Source organism: Zonotrichia albicollis, chromosome 3 (assembly GCF_047830755.1).
Source record: "Zonotrichia albicollis isolate bZonAlb1 chromosome 3, bZonAlb1.hap1, whole genome shotgun sequence".
In the NCBI taxonomy this organism is placed as follows: Eukaryota; Metazoa; Chordata; class Aves; order Passeriformes; family Passerellidae; genus Zonotrichia; species Zonotrichia albicollis.
The window spans coordinates 20172074-20194219 of NC_133821.1; the positions used below are offsets into that span (position 1 = coordinate 20172074).

The 22146-nt window shown below is 40.8% G+C and overlaps 1 protein-coding gene across 2 annotated transcripts in view; it reads left to right on the forward strand.

The window, feature by feature from the left end:
* The window catches only part of FSHR (follicle stimulating hormone receptor), a 79407-nt gene that overhangs the window by 51257 nt on the left and 6004 nt on the right, over nt 1-22146 (forward strand). Inside the window, exons 3-9 of one of the 2 annotated variants that reach the window (XM_005491476.4) lie at nt 1822-1896; nt 2288-2362; nt 9915-9986; nt 12168-12245; nt 15658-15726; nt 15837-15911; nt 20695-20880. In XM_005491476.4, the coding sequence (XP_005491533.2) occupies nt 1822-1896; nt 2288-2362; nt 9915-9986; nt 12168-12245; nt 15658-15726; nt 15837-15911; nt 20695-20880 (630 nt within the window). The remainder of the gene's footprint in view (nt 1-1821; nt 1897-2287; nt 2363-9914; nt 9987-12167; nt 12246-15657; nt 15727-15836; nt 15912-20694; nt 20881-22146) is intronic. The other variant, XM_026796128.2, reaches the window with a different exon arrangement.

The window sequence follows — 22146 nt, forward strand, 5'->3', positions numbered from 1 at the left end:
CCTCATAGGGAGTATGAGGTATTTATATGCTTCTATTCTATTCTATTCTATTCTATTCTATTCTATTCTATTCTATTCTATTCTATTCTTCTGGATATTTCTACTTATATTTTGTAATTATTTTTAAAGAAAATAGGAAGATGATAAAAAGTCTTTGAAACATCCCTTGCAATGGCTGGGTATCTCACATGGCATGAAGGAGTCCCTGTTTCCAGGGATTTTGTTGCTGCTGAAAATTAAGTAATTTTGAAACATTTTGTTGCTGCTGAAAATTAAGTAATAAAGAGGAACACACTCACAGGTGAGCTGGTGGTTCAGCACTGCTAAACAAACCCAGTCCTCAATGCACCCTGCCAAGCACCTATTGTCAATCCTTGTGTACTTTTATTTTCTTATTCTCCAGCCAGTTTGGAGCTCCTGGAGCAGAGCAGAGTTGGATTTCTTCCATAAAAAAAAAAAAAAACTTGAGGAAACAGAAGGGAAAACTTCTTATTAAACTAAAATATATTAAACCACTAAGGCATTTTTTAAAACTGAAAAGGTCAGGTGAAAAACATGTCTTCTTTTGCAAGGCTTCTGTTTGTCTTAAATGGGCAGGTAATCTGTCAGGTATGGTTCAGCTGTTACTTAGAAGAGAGTGGAACACATTTATATTCCTCTGATTAATTTTTCTGATTATTTTTTGGCTGTGCACCTGACATTACAATCTCTTGTTTTACCTCAGGCCTATTTGAATCTGTTTGCAACCATCATAATTTCAGAAGAACAAGATACCCGGGAACAAGTGTCATCCCGTTTCCAATCTATTTATCCAAGGTTTCATTCCAAAAATGTGTGCAGTTACCTTATGATTAAAATGCAACAGACCATGACAATATCACTGAATTACAGCTGTATTACAAATTTTACTTCCTACACCTGACCTCAGCCTGAGAAAATAACATTTTGGCACCATTTCCAAAAAAATGGCAGTGAGGAATCTTTTGGCATGGCTGTCTTTACCTCGACCTTCCTGGTCAGTGCCAGGATAAGTGATGTGATGCCAGGGGACAGGGGACACTGCAGTAATGTCCACTTGATTCACCAGGGGAAATCCTGAGCTCTAAATTACACCAGAGCCTGAGCCCACAGATTAAGGAAGCAAAGAAAGATGTGTTCTGGACTAGCAGGAGATGCATTCTGGTGCAGTGAGAGCAGTAAAACTGGCTATTTATATTCTGCAGTTCCCTGGCTGTAAGTGAGCATTGACTGTGTACAGACCATGTCAAATGAGGTTTGCTCCAAGGTGTGGAAGACTCCTTCATTTCTGTGTTCTCCAGCTGCTGCTAGCAAGGGCACATCTGCTGGTGGCTTAATTTTAATCTCTGTTCTTCCCATGGAGTCAAGACAGCAGTGTCCTGTTGCTGAAGTTGTGCAATATTTCTTGGGAACTTTTTAGCTGTCTTTGTTTTCAGTCACCTTCACCTCCTCTTTTTTTCACTGAGTTAACAGATTTCATTAAATTTCCCTCAGTAATTAGTAATGTCAGAGGGCCAGTAGCCCATGATGGATAGACCCTGACTTCTAATGCTCAGGGAATGGTGACAGCAGGACATGCAGGGCTGATGCTGCAGATACAAACTCCAGCCTCAGATCTCTGTTCCTGACTGTTGTTGTTGCTTGCCCCTTGTACTCAGCAGCATTTCTGTTTTCTTATCTGATATCCACCTTGTTTTTAAAACTCATCAGTAATCTGAGAAGAAGTTCCTTGTGAATTTTTCGCTTCTCCATTTTCCGCTTCACCATGACTTGAAATATCTTGACTTCTAAATTATTTTTCAGAGAGATCTCACAGAATGATGCCTTGGAGGTCATAGAAGCAAATGTGTTTTCCAACCTTCCCAAGCTACATGAAATGTAAGTAATGAGCAATCTAAATGCAAAGGAGACAATTATAAAGATTCATTATAGGCAAGTATCAAAGGTTTTGCAGTTTCGTTCAGGTAAGCACTGAAGAATTTTTAGCATTATAGGAGCAATTGAAATCTCCCTTTGTCTTTTCCATCCTCTTATCTAGCTGCCCCTTTCTTTACCTGCTCAGGCAAAAATTTATCCTCAGATCACTGCCAGGATCAAAAGGTGGTGGGGTCTGCCCGTCCATGGTAGGCTGCTCCCTGAAATCATCCAGATCTGCTGCTGCCAAAAAGAAAACCTCAGGGTATTGTTCCACTGCATCATGGGACAAACACAATTGTAAGATAAATTTATTGATATATTTTTTCTCTGATGTTTCATTTCCTCTTTGCAGAAGAATTGAGAAAGCCAACAACCTCGTATACATCGATAAAGACGCCTTCCAACACCTTCCAAGCCTCAGATATTTGTAAGACCTTTTGCTCTTTACAACTCCTAGAGTCACTTTGAGTTACACACCTGTGTGTTTGTCCAGGGGGTGCTGAGCACTTTGGGTGATAAGACAGGATGATTCCCTCTCCTCACTACCGGTTGCACGTTATCATGACACATTTTCATGCCTGCACAGTCCTCAGAAAAGCTGAAGATAAAGCTTGCACAGAGGAGTCCCACACAAAAGTTCCTCCAGCCTTTCTAAGCAAGAGGTTGAAAATGAGTGATGAGAAGAGGAGCTGGAGCTTTCTTACATCTGTAGAAACAAATTTAGGTTGAAATTCCTCCTGGGAGCTTAGGGACAAAAATAAAATCTCTCATCAGTCTTTGCTATGGTGCTGCCTTCTATTATATGTCTCATCCACGATGTTAAACATTCAGATTATATTTTCTTTGGCAAAGGTGGTGTTATAGCCCTGGCCTTCATAAATGCCTGATGTGAGATTAATAGATCCCCAAAATACAAACATATAGCTCTATACAGATACAAAATAATTGTATACACAATATAAAATAAAGCTGTATGTACAGCTTTATTTCCTCAGCCAGCCTCATCAAGAATGTGATTTTCACCTCTGTGGTTGCCACATCTGCTTCTGTGAAGTTGCCATCAAAATTCAGTGGTAACTGAATGCATCCTTACAAGAAGCTGGTTACTCAAATACATTTTCACTGCTTTTAGCATGTGGTTTTAATGTGACTGATGATCTCTCCTCTGTGTTAGAACTCCAGTGAAGTCCAGTGAACCCCATTTAAAACTAGTTTATTTGAATGGTGGCAGCTTGTACAGCTCAAATGATGCCCTTTGGTGAGCAGGATACCAGCAGGATACCAACTTAACTTTATTTGTCCACCGACCTGAACACATAAACCCCATTTGATCTTCCTGACTGACACAAGAAACCTCACTCATACAAGAAGCCTTGATTTCCTTACTCATGCAAGAAGCCTTGTTTTCCTTACTCATGTGAGAAGCCTGGCCATGGTGTGTACATTTCAGTACATAAAAGGAAACATTTAATTGTCTGGTTAGCAATTTTATGAAGACAGTATGAAATCAGGTCAGTAGTTTGATAAGCATAGCTCCCAGTAAGCCAAGAAGTGTTTAAAGTCTCTGAAAATCACTAATATCTGATAGGTTCTGGGCTCAAAAATGCCAAGGGGCATTGCTTTGAATTTTTACTTTAAGATTTGAGATTTAAGACTTGGACTTTAGGAGATAAGGTGTATTTGGCACTACAGAAGCCATTACAGTTTAAACCCTCCTTGAACTGGAATATATGTCTAGATTTGGAGTAGAATTTTTGCTCTTCCCACTATTTTGACTGATTCCCACTTTATCAAATTCATCAGGTGCCTTGGTCAACTTTAACTTTTGTGTTTGCATAACTGAAACAGATTTTCCCTTGACAGTGGGGAAATAAAGCTCTAAGTTTGCATTGACATGAGGAGATATCATGTGTCTTTATCCTCCCATTTCAAACCTGAGTCATCCAGCAGTGACTGCTGACTTTGAGTAGCTCTGGCCACCTAAGAACAAAACCACAGCATTTGTTTATTCCATGTAAAATCCCCAGTACATTTGTCAGATGTACAGATGGGTGGAAAGAACGATAGCACATTTGTCCCACATGAAATCGAAGCAAAAATGTGAACATACTAAAAAACACACAGTAAGCATTTAAATATGGGACACAGAAATCATAGGGGAAGGTAAATTCACACTTTAAATATCTGAAATAGTAAAAGTTTTTCTCTTGGCACTAGTGGATGTTGAACACTTGTGAACACTTGTCATTCCATGCTCTCATGCATGTTTACTCAAACATTCAGAGATTCCAATCCTATGACCTATAGAAGCAACAGGTTGAAAATACAGAGGATTGCTTGTCCACCTGACCATTTCCCTGTCCTCTTCAGCTAGTTTTACTTGCTAGTTGATATCAGAGGAAACTGCATTTTGAAGTTTTTTCAAGGTTTTTCCTCCTATGAGCATGGAGGGCTAGAAGAAACTCTCCAGCTGCTGTATCCTATTTCTTCCCAGATCCACTTCATATATCCCATTAATTAGGTGCTTTATTGAAATTCCTGATGCTCTTCACTGTTCCTTCCTTTGCTCCATTTTCCAGGAGAGGCTTTTCTAGAAATTTAATGATTTGGTAACTACAAGCCTTCCTCTAGTTTATTCACAGCCCCTTAATCCATGTTCATTCTTGTGTCAAAGCTTTTCTCTGATTTATGTTCATAAAATCCATCTTTGGTGTTTACTCCACTAATGGATTCATTCTGGATCCCCTCTGTGCTTTCATTTTAGGAGGTAAAACCCCCAGTCTTGCATGACTATAGAGAGCACAAAAGGTGCAGGTTCCATGGCCGGGAGCCTCTGAGCAGATGAATGTGGGGTTTGTTCTAAAAACAGGGGTTGAGGAAGGTGTGCTGGAGGTATAAATCTGTGCCATATTGTTGGAGCCACAGCATTTCCCAACACAGGGACTGGGAGCAGGACACAAAGTTCTTGTTGGGGACTTAGTGTATCCAATGAGCTGGGTGTGATGTTGAGTAACATCATACTCAACATGGTTAGATCACCTCTCTTTGTGTTCTCTCCTGCATTTCTGGAGGAAAGATGCCATTTTCTTCATCCCCTGGCTTCACTGACTGGTGCTTGCCCTTCTGGAAACAGAACAGGCAGAAAGCTGTTTGAAAGGGTAGGATAGTTAATTTAATGAGAAAGCAGAAACCTTGATGGAAGCCTGTAAAACACCATCTGATAAAGGTAACCCAGTCCTCATATTCACCTTCCTGTGACATGCAAGGAAGAGGCAGTACTGAAAATATAAGGTAAGGTGTTGAGAAGGCTAATAGATTGATGTTTTTTCTGTTCTGTTTTGTGGTGGTTGTTCAGGGTTTTTTATACAATACACAAGCAAAAGGTTGTAAACATGTGGGACTATAGTTTAGAATAATTCATAAAAGTGTAAAGCATCTGTGTGGAGCAGCTATTGCAGAAATGATAAAAATTTTAAGGCCATGAAAGGAAACCTGTAAAACCTGGAAACTTGTAAAACCTGGAAACTTGTAAACCTGTACATCACTGCCTAATTTTTGCATTAATTGCTGTAAGTTAGGAAGGAATAGCACATGGTTTTGTCAATATCTTGTCACATAACAGATTAGGTGATACTGTCTGACTGTCTAAGGAGGTACAGAGTGACCAAGCTGCAACCAGCATCTCAAAAGGACTTGGGTACCTGCCCATCCCTGGATCATTGTGGTTCTTCTGAAGCCCCCAGCTGTGGGGACAGTCTGGCAGGGTACAAGACACATGCTCTGATTCCTTACACAGTTCTGGGGCTGTAGCAGAACTCTTAAAACACAATGCAGAAAAACTTTCAGAAAAAAAAAAATTATATTTACTGGTGCTTTTAGTTCAGAAAACATAGAGGAAAAAAAATAAATAATCAGTCTCAATGTCCAAAATTGAGCCCAGGTACTACAACCCATTAGTTTAATGACCTTTGCAACACATTGTTTGCAAGGCTTTCTCTGTGTTTCTACAAAAATAGTTGTAAAGCCACTGGGTCATGTTTATGGGCAGGCAAGAAGCTCTAGCTAGCCTTGTCAGTCCCCTCATCGGTTTCATGGGCTCATTATGGCCACCAGCTGTTGAATATTAATATGCTTTTATCTCTGTCAGCTTGGAGACAAATGCATTTCCTCCCAGCCCCTTTGGCACTCCCTTTGTCTCCTGCATCATCATTACCACCATGGCAAAAACACAAAGGAGAGGAAAATGCTGAAAAAACACAGAGCTGAACAGCCTAAACCTTCTAGAAACAGGCAACCTTAACTTTCCCACCAGTCTGTTAGAAGAAGTGAAGAGAATTGCTAATTGGTTTTCTTGGGTATATGCCAGAGAGACAGGCTGCTTCAAAATGGTAACTTACTGACCTTTTCATGGGTACAAGATTATTTATCTGGCTCTCATTAGGGAGACCTGTGCCATAGTCTCCTTAATAATGTGGTGATGCCTTTTCAAAATCATTTTCTTTCCAAAATTAGTTCTCATATGTGATCTATGTCCTTTGGTTCATTTTTGAGGGGTGTCCATGTCCTATATGAAGCAATCTCAGCTTACAATACAAAGATTTGAATGTAACACTCCTTTCGGGTTAATTTTGAGAGCATACAGCTGAATTGTTGGAGGGGAGGGAAAATGTAGGTCCCAAAATTGTAGGTTTTGCCTGCAGAAGGAGCGGAGCCCAACTCCAAAGTCTTTCAGCTACTTGTGCCTGTCTGGTGCTTCCTAACCACAAACCTGCATTTGCTGCAGGGGCAGCAAACCCCACAGAACTCCTGACCCTTTTCTTGGAGTTGACTCTTCAACAAAAAGAAGCGATGCTCCACTCCTTCCTTTGGCCTCCCTGTTAAAGGCCTTTCCCCAGGAGTGGGGGCTGCAGATTTAGGGATACCTGAATCAGAGGGATGTCCTGCTGGAACCAGGCTCCCAAGCACCATCAAGAGACCAGCGTGACTAAGGGACCCAAAAATAATGCTTCCTGAGTGAAGCTGTGTTTATCTCTGCCTGCCTTGAGTTTGCAATTTAGCAAATGCCCACAGTAAATTGATGAGGTGAACTGCGTTCCCAGATATGTCAGAATAGCTCCTACAATTTGGCATAAAAAAAAACCCAGACAAATTGCTTATCTGGAGATAAGCAGCTAGAATCTTCCAGGAATTAGTTTCTGAAATATATTTTTTTTCTCTGCTGATTGTGGTGCTCTGTTTTCTTAAGTATTGACTCTAGTAAGCCTTTTCAGAAAGACAATTAATACCTTGGAAAGCAGCCATCAGCAATCTGAAAAAAAAAAACAAAAACAAATATTCTCACCAAGCTGTTTATGCATGGCAAGGGGGGACTCAGTTATAACACAGATTAAAGAGGACACTTGTTTAAAGGGAGGTTACTAAGGATGTATACATTGTATGGTAAATATATTGACAAAGCTATCCTGCAGGAAAGATATTCAGTAAATTGGATTATCTACATTCTAAAAAGATTATCCACTTTAAGGCCTCTGGAGATTTGCTGGTGGAATAAAAAGAGAGGGAAGATGTAGGCTACAGTCTAGCTAAATATTTTTTCAGTTCTTTTTTCTGCATTTAATTAAAAGAACATCCTCTCCTGCTCCTAATCACCATTCTGTGCCTCTGTGCAATCAGTGCCTTGTACCACCTGTAGATTTACTTCAATATGTAAAGATTTGTCAAAGATGCTTTCCTCTTCATCTCATGCTGCTCAGTTGACACCAGTGAAAACTGAGCCCTGAACACTTTGGAATTACTGGAAAGATCAGAACTAACCCAAGGCATTGGGGATGGTTTTTCTCCCATGTAGGGTGAAAGCCCTGAGAGCCAATGTGGAATTTTGCTATGCTGGGATTAAGTTGCCTTTGGGAGTAGGGTTTGAATAGCAGATGCTAGAGCCCTGTCACCTTTCATTGCTGCACCATGAGGATTGAGATTTTCTTGGGGAAGGACTGTAGAAAGAAAAGCTCCTTATGTCTTCTCTGCCCTGCAGTAGCCACACACTGCTTGGCAGCAGTCTCCTCCTTCATTCTCCTGCTCGGGGAAATGTATGCCACAATTTGTGTTTAAAAGGGGCTTGTAAAATAGAATTGCACTGATTTTTAGCATATGACTCATTTAAAATTAAAGGCAGCTTTCCACTAGAACCCTGTATATCTCCAGTAATTTAGAATGTGTATTTTTAAATATTGTGAGGGGGAGTTACAGGTTCTTCTATTGCTTCTAATTTTTTTGGTGAAGTCCTTTTATGAAGTGTAAGTGCAGAATTGTTTTAAGTAACAAGGGCCTTGTATAATTCACCTGCTTCATTAACCATGCTTTCTATTTAACTATGTATAATAGTTTTTCACAGGCATTTTTGTGGAGCTTTCTTGGTCACATGTGACAGCTGTTATTTTTAAGTTAATGCAATGTCAGACCACTCTGAACCCTGAGATGAAACAGTCTTGACATTTCAGCAACTTTCCAAAATTGACTTCTTGAATATTCACTAATACTTCTTTAATTTTTCCCTGCATATGAACTTTTGCTTTCTCTTACAAGATGAGACAGATCAAAGTTGGCTTTTCAGCATCCGAGGATACCCAGATACCATCTCAGGGAGCTCAGAGCAGTACTTACGCAAGTGAATGACTTTTTTATGGACTTATGTGTCACCCTGAGTTCCCAAATGTAGGATTTGGTTGTCACATGGAACCGTTCAGTTTCAGTTCAAATTATGAAACCTGAAAGACTGCAACTCTCCTGAAATGATCTAGGTTCATAAAAAAAATCATGTGAACAATGTTACCTTTTTCTAGTCTCAACCAGTCCTTTGATCACAATTCAGCTATTCAGGAATGATTCTGTTTAAAAAATAAATAAATAAAAGGAAAAAGATCTGATCTAATAATAAAATAATGTTGTTCTAAGTGCCAGGATAAGAAAAAAAAAAACCTTACATATCCTGTGTTCTTTAAGAAACCAATATTCTCAGTGAAAGGTTACCTTCTTTACCATCTCATATATTAAAAACACAAAGATGTAATCAAACTTTCAAGAATCCATATTTTCTCTTTGTTTGGTGGGGTAAACATGAGACTTTTTGGTGTCTGGGAAAAGCTCCCAAATGTTCAGAGGCCAGTCCAGTCCAACTCCTCCTCCAGCACTGAGCCCTCCTCCCAGCCACCAGCAGCCACCAGTCATGGCAACATCACATTTTTCCTGACCTTGCCGCTGCTCTGGATAACAAAATTTGACTAAATTAGATGTGGTCCATCTCTCTGGATACCTGTGGCCTCAGTGGCTGTGAGCACAGGGGTTTCCTTCAGAACCAACAGTTTTGGGGTGGTGTTTCATGGACAGGAACCACAGTGCAGAGGCCAGTGATGCTCAGTGCAGAGGGAGGGTGGAGGTATCTAGGACAGAGGCTTGTGTCCATTTCCAGCTGCACAAACTCCTGAAATGTTCCCGTGGTTTTGGCTCCTCACTATCAAAGCTGCTGGGGAGCAAAATATCCTAATTCTCTCCTAATGTCATCAATTTATTTCCCCTGGAATTATGTGTTCTCTGTTATAGTAGAAGGTTAAAATTGTGATGGGTCAATACTTCTGTCTTAAAACATCTACCATGAAAATAATTATAACATGTCAGTGCAGTTGATTTCTTAGAATATTGTTGGGAAATTAATATGGACAATTTACTGAGATCATCAGGAGGGACTGTATTATCATCCAAGGTAGGGTTTCTCCCCTTACCTCTGTCAGTAGAATTCAGCTTGCACTTTGGACAAAAACCTTTTTAAATTACAATGCCAAGTTTCCTACTGAGAAACCCCACTTTTGTGGCTAAACTCTGCCTTTTGTGACAACCATTTTAATTCCAATATTCTTTCTTCTTCGTTAACTGCTGCCTTCTTTCCAGGGGCAGACTGAATAATCTTCATCTTCTCTTCCCCTTAGGTTGATATCAAACACTGGCCTTCGGTTTTTACCTGCTGTCCACAAGGTTCACTCTTTCCAGAAAGTTTTGCTGTAAGTTTGAACGTTTGCTTTCCACTTTTTGAAAGCTGCCTTTGACTGTTCTTCTCCTCCAGCAAAACCTTTCAAAACATGATTCCCCATGTGTTTATTTATTAGCTCTGCAGTGGCATGTTGATTGTGATTTTGCAGGCACTGATGGTCAGGAGGTCTCAGTTCTCTCCAGGTCTCCCTTCTACAAAGCATTGGAACTTTGACTTTACAGACCACTCTTCCTTGCACTGCAGTGTCTGGGTGGCCCAGGGGACAGACAACAGCCTTTGACTCCTCTTTCAGAAGTTGAAATCCAAACCAGGATGGTGGCAGAGGAAATTTGTTGTCACCTGGTGAAAATTTTCTGACCTGCATGGGAAGAGTCACTGATCTCAGAGCTGAGTTCCATCAGAAGCGGCCACATCACAAAGAAAAGAAAAATAAAAACAACAGCAACAAACCACACCAAAACTCAAACTCAGGGGGTTATCTACCATACCCTTTTCCATTTTCCTCTGTCAGTAAAACTGTCCAGAAAATTAAAAATTTTTACAATTGAAAACTCCAGTGCCAACGAGGAAAAAAATATTTGTGCATTTTTGTATGAAAACAGGCCATTAATTTCCTAAAACATTTCTTCTGCAGAAAAATGCATATCAGAAAAACTTGGTTTCTTTTTCACTGAAAAATATTTTGACATACATTTCTCAGTAAGTTCCTAGTGTAACTGAAAACATTATTTTGAACAAGATTTATTGTTAATTCACATACAAAGTTCTGCATCCTCAGATGTTTGATTAGAAGATTTCAACCTGCAGAAACATTAATCCTGCAATTATTAATGGCTATTTTAGTAATATCCATTAATTTCAATTAAAAATGCATATAAAACATAGAGGTGATGCCTGAATATAGTGTACAGACATATAAGATAAGAAATCTATTTCAGGAATACATTTGATGTTTGTAATTCTGAGAACTTCAGTTCATTACTCTTTGAAACCATGAAGGAAATGCAACAGCTATGGCTCTACAAGGACTTTTACCTATACACCTTTGTGTTTATCATCAGTCTTAACTGGACAGGAATTATTGTGTCCTGTAGCAACAAGAGCTTTTAATTTTTTTAGATGCAACTCCTCACTTTCCTGTAAGAATAAACAGACCTTGATAGTGATTGAGTCCCAAACTAGACCTCAGTTCAAACCTTGGACCTTCTGAGGTCAATAAAAGAATTCCCCTTGGCCTCAGCTGTGCCAGTATTTAAGTCCCAAAGACAGATCTTGAAATTTATAAAGGGCATAGCTTTAGTAGAGGGATACAGTTCACTCACATGGGTGCTGTGTTCCCTCCCTATTCCTGCCCCTGCTGCCCTCAGTTTGCTGAATGAAGCCTCTGTCTAAGTGTCACTCTGTGCAGAGTTGTGGCTGCATGGAGCTGTCAGCATGAGATAATTTTTGCACTTAATTTCAAGCTTTGCAGATAATTAATTTTGTTCTGTGCTTTCCAACAGAAACAGCATGGAAACAGCAATATCCCCAGTCTAAATTATGAGTAACATTATTTAACTTCTTTGAGGCCTATACTGAGCCAGCAACAGAATGTTCCTTTTATATATATATATATATATATATATATATTTATATCAGTCACAACTGAGGAAAGACAGAAATTCTTATTTGTCCATTCAACAAATTGCACTGACAGGGGTCCTGCATTTAAGTTCTTAAGCACATACAAAGCTCATAAGCAGCCCTGTTGACATCAGCTGGGGAATGATTCATGGGCTGGTAGGTGCCCTGCTGGATCAGGCCAGAAAAGCTAATGGCTTTTCTCCTTCTGTAGGGAGGCTGGGAGAAGGGGTGGCTCACATTGCATTTGCTGGGGAGTATGTTTGCTGAAGGAGCTATTTCATCCACCTCAGGGTTATAGACCTGAGCTTATATGCATTTTAATGTCTTCAGCCTATTTGGGAGGAAAGTATGGGGGTGTTGGAAACGTTTTGCTCCAGCCTTTTTTTATCAGGAAGGTTTGTGCTCTGTGGGAGAAAAATGTCTTGGAAACTTTGGTTATTACCCTCCGTCTGCAGTACTTCCTCAGATTGAATATAAGGGGAAAATACTGTGTTTGAAGCAGCATATCGTATTGAAAGGCTCGTAGAAGTACAAAAAGGTGTAGTTTCTATTGTATTTTATTTTTCAGAGATATTCAAGACAATATCAATATACGTACAATTGAAAGAAATTCATTCATGGGCCTGAGTTCTGAAAGTGTGATTCTGTGAGTAGACATAGCAAACTCATTATTCTCCTTGTTAGCTCATTTCTTTTCCAGAACAGGGTCGAGGATAGCAGCAGTTGGACACTTTTTCATACAATTCCAAATTCAATTTGAGATTTTACATCTCTCCTTGCCCCTGAGATCTCTGTATTCTGTTTCTCTGCCATGAAACAAATGAATGCTTTTGGAGTTTTTTTCCTTTTTGTTGTTTTCTCTTCCTGCTCTTTATTTTAGAAGCACATCAGAGAGCAAATTTAGTAATTACCAATGCCAAGGTTAAACACCTACAGCTACAGTTCCCTGCGATACAAATTGTGTTCAAAAGGATGGCACAACTCATAAATATTTACAGTCAGACACATCACTCAAAGACATTTATTACTTGGGCAGAATGTATGAAGATGTTGTGGAAATGTGGTTTCTGTGTACACAATGTTAATGCATTGGTACAAGTGGGTTCTCAATGCAGTTTGGAGCTGCGTGGTTAGGTGGCCCTACATTTGATTTGAGCAGTCATGTATTTTAATGAACTAGCTGGCTTCTTTGATCCTTTCTCTCTGTATATCAAAACATACTGTTTGCTTGCTAACAAGCTGCCTTCCTTACACTTAGCCAGTGGCCAGACTGGAAAAAATTTCCACCATGTGGTTTACCTGGCACACTGAGAGAGAAAAGCGAGGTTTGAATTGACTGAGCTCACGTTGATTCTGTGGGAGCAAGGTCAGACCATCAATAATGAGGAGAAGTCATTTAGCTTTACTTCTCCCTTTTCCCTATCAGTTATGCACAAACCCTCTAAACTTTTCTGAAGTTTTAAACACACACACACACACATATACACACAGGCTTTTTTCAAGTATATATTTACAAAACACTGCACAACAAATACTATGTTTGTTTTCATGATACCACTGCAGGGTAAGATAAATATCCCAGAGTTTTGTTGTGTTTTGATCTCTCTGTGGCACTTGAGCAGCTTGAAGTTGGCTTTCTCCTTTCTCCCCAAAATGTTTCATTGCTTATACCAGGAAGAAATTCTTTACCAGGTTGCCCAGAGAAGATGTGGATGCCCCATACCTGGAAAAGGCCAGGTTGGATGGAAATTTGTGCAGGCTGGTCTCGAGAAGGTGTTGCTGTCCATGGCAGGGGTTTTGGAACTGGGGGATCTTTAAGGTCCCTTCCAGCCCAAATTTTCTGTGATTCTGTGATTGTCACAGGCTCCCCACACTCACCAGTGTGTGTGAAGGAGCAAGAGCTGTGTGAGCAGACCTGGCCTCCAGCACCCTGATCAGTGTCCTAACTTTACTGTAGTTATCCCCTGACCAATCTGGGACAGAGGCCCTGCATGCACCCTTTGAGAGTCCCTGATTAGGCTTTCCTTGTGCTGTGGTGAATTTAATTCATTTTAGGCACAAATATGCCATTTTTCTATACAAAATTTAAACCCCAGCAACTCAACAGAGTCACAGCAACATCATTTAGTGAAAGCAGGCGTATCAAGAAGATTAAATCATCCAGGACCCACTGAACCCCCACATTCTAGGGAGAAACGATTTTAACAGGCTTAGCTATGGAAGGCTCCAAGCACATTTCCACCAGTAGTCTGGACTTAATCTTATGCTATGCATGGGATCAGCCCAGGTGGGAGCTGAGGAGACATTTAGTGATGAAGTGCTAGAAATTTGTGGAAGAAATCCACCTTGCTTCCAGATCTACACGCAGCTTAGGCTGTGAGACAGATCTTTCCAGTCCTGAAATAGGGTGCAAACGGTACCTTAGGGACAGTGACCTCTTGCACTGGGTGAATTTTAGAGTTTTAAAAATCTGTTCTAGCCATGAAATGATAAGGAAAAGTTCCCATGTCCAAGCCCTGATCTCTGCCTCCACTGTCACCTTGCTAACATAAGAGTAGAGTCAGTAAGGATGCTGGTTGAAGTGAGGGGAGAATATGCCTCAATAGGAATTCATCTATGTGTACTATAATGAGGTCTCAGGGTTTGAGTAATTTTTTTTTTGCTCTTTTTACTACTCAGATGCTATTAGCCAGGTGTCAGGAGTATATAGTCCACACTGTGTGGCTACAGTGACTGTTTTACAACCTTAGTATCTCATTGCATTAACATCATGTTCAGTGAGAGAATGCAGCAAGTGCTAATAGTGTGATTAAAAACGTATCTATCAGCCTGGCAGCTACAAATTTATAAGATCAATGTAATATAATAAATGCTTCAAATGCTGTAAGCAGGGACCTGTCTCTCCTCCGTGCCTGCTCACTCATGTCTAATGGTGCTGGCAAGTGACGGGGACAGTGACAGCTCTCCTGATCCATCCTGACAGACATTATAGACACAGAGCTATGTGCATCTGCCTGTCATGGTCAAAGGAGCAATCCTTTCAGCCAGACCCATGACTGATTTCCGAGCTGACCTTAGCTCACCACCTCAGACCTCAGATAAGTGGGTCACTTGTATGCTCAGCTTTCAAAGTGAATTAGAAAAGAGTCCAGGTTGGCTGACAGTTTAATTAAATCAGGCCATTTCTGCCATCAATCAGCCCTGTCACTGCCTGCTGGAGAGGGCGTGAGCTGCACGGTGACGTTTAAGGCGAGATGAAAGATTGCACCGTAAAGATGATAAATAGAACTGACCTCAATGTAAATTTTTAGCACCACGAAGGGACAGAAGGAAGGTCATTAAACGTTAATTAGCTAATGCACCAGAGTAAAAACTTGGCAGAGAGCCCCAGGAGCTCCAATAGCCAGGTTCACTACCTGTGGCCTCCCCCTGGGGAAAGGAGCCTAGGGAGGAAGGGCTGGGCAGCAGGGCAGACAGGGGGTGTAATCTGTCAAGGCAGCAGTGTAGGAGGAATCACCTACTGCCTGGGCAGTGTGGCTGCCCCCTGTGCCCTCCTGCCTGGCTCAGTGACCATCAGCCCTCCTCCTGCACCTGCCTGGCTGCGGATGTCAGCCCATGGCACACAGCGGGCTTTTTTCCCTAATAACTGGCAAAGATGGCCCAGCATTTCAAAAGCATCTTGCTAAGAGTAAAAGTGAGTGGCACTGACAGCATCAACAGAAAAGATTCTGGTCTCCCTGGCTCCTCTGCTGCCTTCCCAGTGGAGCCATGAGCAGCACCAGCATCTTCATGGTTCTGACCTTACTCTGGAACTTACTCTGGAGCTTACTCCAGCCGCCATCTCGGATGGTAGCACTCATCCACCCTACTCATGTCTGCCCCCTCCAAAGCCTGCCTCCACTGTTGGAGTCTTACAGGCTAGGATTTGTAGAAATTTCACCATTTCAATGTCCATTTAACGATTTTGTTTGTTTGAGATTCCCTGTTTTGAATTGCATACATTTTAGTCATGAACCATAAATAAGAACACTACTCTCTTCTCCTTTTCTCTCTTGCAGATGGCTCAATAAAAATGGAATTCAGGACATTGAGGATCATGCATTTAATGGAACATACCTGGATGAGCTGTAACTATTTCTGTTGTTTGCAATTCTGAAAAATGAAGATAGTAACTTCTGCAAGATTTTTTTTTCGTTTAGTCTCAGATTGTTTCAGCATAAAATATTGTGTTTTTCAGAAATCTAAGTGATAATCACAACCTAGAAAAATTACCAAATGAGGTCTTCCAGGGAGCCAATGGACCTGTTGTTCTGTAAGTAGCAGTTGGATAACATTTTTGTCATTACTGACTCCTTAGAAAAGGTCAGAGAAGAACACATGAATGCCAGTCTGGATTTCAGCATCTTGCAAACCTTGGAGGTCAAGACCAGAGGTCTAGCTCTGAATTTTAAAAAAAAAGGAAGCCACAACTGAAATTTCAGTCTAGAACTTTATTTTCACTTTGTCCTCAAGTTTTTGAGAGTATTGAAGGTGAGAGATTTAGATCCAGGTTTGTCTCCACAGTTAATTAAACTGTGCAAGAGAGGAGTCATTCTGCTTTGTTTTTTCTGCTAAAAAAATGCTTTTGGTTTTCTGTTTGAGCAAAATCAAGACTGAGTGAGTGGTTCTAATGCTGAAATCTGAATGACTTGCCACTGAAGATCTGCCCCTGCATCTGTGCAGCTTGATTCTGAAGCGAAATTCCCATCCTACAGGGATGAGGATTGGGATAGGTATGAGATACATCCCACACAGTTCCAGCAGGATGTCCTTGGTGAATGATGAGATGGGAATTGAGAACTCAGCAGTAGAAATTCAGCAGTAGGATGTTCATGGATCTCAGCCACCATTACCTCAAGCCACAGTTTGCCACAGGCTCCAAAAATATACGAGTTTGCACATCTGCCTGCGTTTCTGAGCACAAGCCACCACATGTAAGGGCTGCAAGAGGGATGTGAGGTTCTTTTTTCATCTCACTGATTCATTGGAGCCTTTCTCTCTTTGCATCTACCCTGGTTGTCCAGAAAGGGCTAAAAGTCACTCCAAATAAGTGAGAAGGGTCATTGGAGCTGTTGGAAGATTTTGCACAGATGCTAGAGTGGTTACACATCTGAAGAGGAGGGAGAAAAAATTATTAACCTTCAGTTGAGTCCAGAGCTCATCTGAAGGCCTCATTTTCCACTGTGTGATGATCAGTGCAGCTATGATATAAAGAGCTGGGCTTATTGCTCCACTTCCATTGTTCCTTCAAAGCATCTTCTTTTTCTTGGAAAAGACTGACACTGGAGCGTCTTTGAATCAGTAAAATCTGAAGTGTTTCTTTGGGAAATCATTGTTTCCTGTAGCGAAAAGTAAGTGCATTTTCTTTGCAGGCTATACTTGATACAATCATATTCTGGAGGTTTATCAAATTGATTTGCCTGTAGTTGAGATTCATTTGATAGTTCAATTTCTAACACTGAGTTATTTGTGTAAAAAGTTTTCTGTTCCATTACCAATACATCCACTATTCTGTGGATGGGAAATTACCTTTTTATCCTGGCTGAGATCATGAGAGAAGAGCCTTCTTACTCATCCATCACCAGGGATGTGCTTTCACTTGTGGAAATGATTGACCCATAATCATATCTTTGCTGGGACAAATCATATTTTTGCTGTTGCTGCAATCAAATCCGTGTTGCAGACTGCAGTGTTCTAATAGAATGAATATCAAGGTGGTTTAACTCTTGATCTTTCTGAACCAGTATTAAGGAGTCAATTAATGCCAACTTCTATTTTATAATCCATCATATTAAAGTTATGTGAAAGAAACACTAATAGACAGCACCAATCATGGGCCTTGTGCAGGCTACAGAGCTTCACAAATTAATTCCTCTCTCAGACTTACAGCTCTTGGCTGAATTAGAATCTCTCTTTGGGAAAGACATCAAATTTTGAGTTAAAGTATTTCAGCATTGACAGTAGGCCAGTAAATCAAGTAGCTAATAAATCCCACAACTATACATATTCCTTCTATACAGATATACACTCTCTTTCCAACTTTGAGTTTCATAGCTTCAATTTTCAGCTGCACTGTTTCATTTAATGGTCTGCAGCTCCTCTCAGAGCTGCAGTGGCTTGCACCAGCCTTTTCTGGTGTCCTTAGTTCTCTGGCTGTGTCCTGGCTCAATGCAGAGTGAGGCATGGCTGTGCCCCATCTCACCCTTGCAATTTTTCTTCATTGGTAGTCCCACATTTGGATGCTGCAGGAGAGCTCCAGCAGATCCCCAGCTCCACAGCTGAGCCCTGAAGTGCAGCAGAGATCAGTTTAAATACAAGCACGAAGAAAATTGTTCTCCCCAGTCAGCCTATCCTGCTCTGATTTCTGCTCCAGGAGCTATTTTTTGCCATTTCTGTAGGTGTCTTTCAGACCTCATCAGCTGGTCAGTACTTCTGCTAATCCAACAGAGACTCCCAGTGGGAAAGGGAAGTGATTTGAGGAGAAGGCAGATTCATTTTGCTGTTCCTGGACCGGCTGCTGCCAAGGCTGATGACTCACAGCCAAGCAACAATAACACAAGAACACGTATTTCAATTGCTGATGCCTTCTGGTTTCATTTCCTACTGCCACTTTATAATCTTGTCCATCAGGCTTATTTAATTTATCAAGCCTCTAACTAGAGAACAGCATCCCAAAGAACCTCTGTGCTGAGGTGTGTGTGGTAACTCAATGGAATAATTTACTAAAGCACCTGCACAATGTCTGTTTTTGCTTTTTGGGGCTTTTCAGTGGTGTATCCATAGCTATCCCTCACAGACATACTGAAAAAGAACCCCACAGGGGTATGCAAAGCACTTTCCCTAACTCACATCTGTTTATGTGTAATAATGAGCATAAAAAGAGAAGTTTCTTCAATAAGAAATAACTAGTCTTTGTGGGAAAACTATTAAATATCTTTGAAACTATTTAGAGATGATGAAAGATTCAGAAAACTTTTAGACAATTTTAAGCTCTATCCCTATTCATTTCCACACAGTGTAAAACCAATTTGGATGCAGTCATGCTTTTTATCTAACAAGCCAAAGGAAACATTTTTTTTTCCTGTGCTCTTGTTCAGAACTAAGAAGTTACACATTCTCTTAATGATGCCACGGTAGATGCTGTCTCTGGATTTAAGCAGAAACCTGCTGTTTAGTTTTTGACTCATGAGCACACACTCTGGTGACAGTTTTCATTAGGCAGAGCACTGAGGGCAGCATCAGCATCAGAGTGAAAATTGAGGCTGCTCATTGCAGCCTAATTGCCTCTTCAAGCGTCCAAGGTAGAAATCGATGGCCCAAAATTTCTCATCAGCTGCCAGATTTAGCTCCTCTAGAAACAGGCCCAGGACCTCAGGACCTCTTCTGTGAGAGGTGTGGCTTCTCTCAGCCTGCCCTGCAGAAGTTCACAGCACTTTGGAACACACCAGTCTGTCTTCTGTAAAAGCCACAGTCCCAGCTGGGGCAGTGGAGTGGGGTTTGTGTTTGTCCTGTGCTGCCACAGCCCATTGTCCAGCTGCTGAAGGTGGTACATTCCTGCAGAGCCTGGATGCAAAGCCTCAACTGTGAGCACAGCATGGACACAAGATCCTCTTTACCAGTTTTACAAATGAACTTCTTAGGCATGGCTGGTGCTCAAGCAGAGCCCTTTCCTGATACTAATTTTTCTTCTAGACCAGAGAAGAGAGGTGCAAATGTGTGTGTAGTACATAGCAACTGTCTAAACTTTATCACATGCTGCTAAAACCTGGTCTCCCCCTCACATGGTACCACTCTCCTGTAATAATGCAATAATAAAAACAATTTGTGCACGTTGGGTGATAGAGATCAAATAACGTGTCCTGACATCAGACTGTCAAAGATGAACTGGAAATTGTACCTTTGAGGGCACATGGAGAAAACTGCAAATATTGTCAGTCCAATTCCTTGATTAGGGAGAAATCTGTTCTTTTCTTGGAGAATAAGGAGCAGACCAGCCTCAGCAAACCCTGCATCCTGGATCAGTCTCAGGCTGTGAGAGCACAGGACTTAAAGGAGGAAGAGTGATTTTGTGCAATTCACTTTTATCTTTGTTCTTCAGGGAAAGGAGTTGATGTCAGGCTGTCATGATCTGAGGGACATGGTTTGTGTCCCAGTAAGGGAAATGCAGAGATGTTTTGCCCCAGCTGCTACAGTCTGGAACTATGGGGATGGATTTTCTCTTAGCCTGGAAATGGAGCACCCTTGGTCCTTCTTCCCTTTCTTTGCTTGCATTGCTCAAGTCAAGATTAAGCTTATGCAGAACATGTTTCCTTTTAAAAGCCCCTCTAATGCTCTCTTTAGTTCATTCATGGCTGCTGATTCCATCACTGCCTCTGATAGCCTTTCCCACAGTAATTGCCTTCACACAAACACATCTCTCCCAACTCCTGCAGTCGTGCCCCCTCCTTTGCTTCAGTGTCTGCTATATTTGTTTTCTAAACCTCCAAGAAGGTTTTATTGGGATTTTTTTGTTCCTAACAGCCTGAACAATGCCACCCCTGTCTCTCTTTAATGTTTTTCTTCCTAATGAGTACAAAATCTGATATCCCCAACCTGTATCCACATGTGAGCTTCTCTCTTTGTGTTTATTGCCTTTTCCACAGCAGCCTTCTCATGGTGTGATGTTCATATAGCAAACTTCTATTGTGATTTCATCAGCCATTTTTTTTGTCCTTTAACAGTATTATGGGATGATTGCTGCAATTCTGGGTATTTACTAAGCTCAGCATCATATTGCAGTAATAGTTTATGTGCCTGCTAATTTTCATCCAGAACATTATGGGATTTTTTTTCTTTTGTTCTCACAGACTAACACCACTTGATTGTTGTTTGCAATGGATATTCGCTCAGTTTGCTGGAGGAACACCCAATTTAGCACTGGATCATCTTTTCAGTGTCGATTTCCAGCTGATCTGTTTCCAGTCACTACTCAGAGAATGAGTAGGACAGTAAAACACATATCCATTGTTGAGCAGTAAATTTGCTTTTTACCAAGATTTTCATATGTTTTCTTAAAGGGATATTTCCAGCACGAAAATCAGTTTCCTGCCAAGTCATGGATTAGAACTCATTAAGAAGCTAAGAGCAAGGTCTACATACAATTTAAAAAAGCTTCCTGACTTAAGCAAATTTAGATCTTTGATTGAGGCAAACTTCACCTATCCTAGCCATTGCTGTGCATTTACAAACTGGAAAAGACAAAAGTAAGTGATTTAACTTGTTTTTCTTTCTGGTGCTTTTCAGCAGTTGATAGTGAATTAAATAAAATTCCTCAAAATGTGGATAGAAAAGGTCTCTTCAATGCAGGTAAGTAAATAGATGGAAATAAATGAATACACAATACGTACAGGTTTATGCATGCCACACAGTGCACACAGGGAATTATTAAATTTTGATAGCATCAGAACCTTCCCCAGACAAGTCTGCCCTCACCTGTCATAAATCCATCTTTCACTGGGACCAGCCTGGAGCCACACTGAAGATATTAACCAGGAAACATTTGATAACACTTTCAGAAGGTGGCTGGAGGGAAGGCTGTGTTTGCAGAGATGGTCAACACTTGTTCATCACTCCAGGAGGGCAACAGGACCACTGAGTGATCCCAAACTCTTCTTTCTGAAAGCCTCATTGAAGTTGGAGCACTGCCCAGCCAAGCATCACAGATATATTATCTGTTAATTTCACATTCACAGCAATTTGGGACATGTTTTCTGAGCAGATCCCTTTCACGCAACTCAGCAGAGCATGGTGGGAGGCTAAGGTGCCTTTTTAGGCTCCAAAAGCAATTTTCCATGCTGTTTTTAATTTTCCATTACCAAGTTGCAGTGAGGCTTTAGGTATCAGTGATTCTCATTGAGTATTTTCAATTCTTCCTTCACTAGATGTCCTGAAAGGCTGGGGCTTTGCCATGAACCATTGTTACAATTCAAGACATCATCTTCAGAAGCGGCATAACACTTCAAAGACAAGTAAAATCATGCAAAGAAAGCATAAACTGTTAGTAGCTTCTCTTTTAATACCCTTTAGTAGCTCGTTATTTTACTTTTAGCATTGTATTTGCTCCAGACAAGGGAAGATAACTGAGTTTGCTGATAACTAATAAATATCATCTACATGTTCTTATAAAACTGTGTTAAGAGCACAAGTGTGATGGTGGAGACTGTAGTGATGACAGAAGTCTCTGACAGAATCCATCACCCATTTTTGGTCCAAAATGCTAGGTTTTCACTAGAACAGAACTAGATCAGCAGGTGGCATTTTCACACACTTGTGCAGTCTTATGCAGACACAGTGCCTGGTGGCTTCTGAGCAGAAATGGGTCCAGTCCTTCCAGAACTGGTGGCAAAGTGTTGTTTTCCAATGAGTCCACTGAAAGCATGTTTAGTTCTGGATGTGCAAAAGAGCACTGATATCACTCTGATTGATATTTTCAAAGGTATTTATTTGGCTTCTGGGCTGCTTGGGCCTAA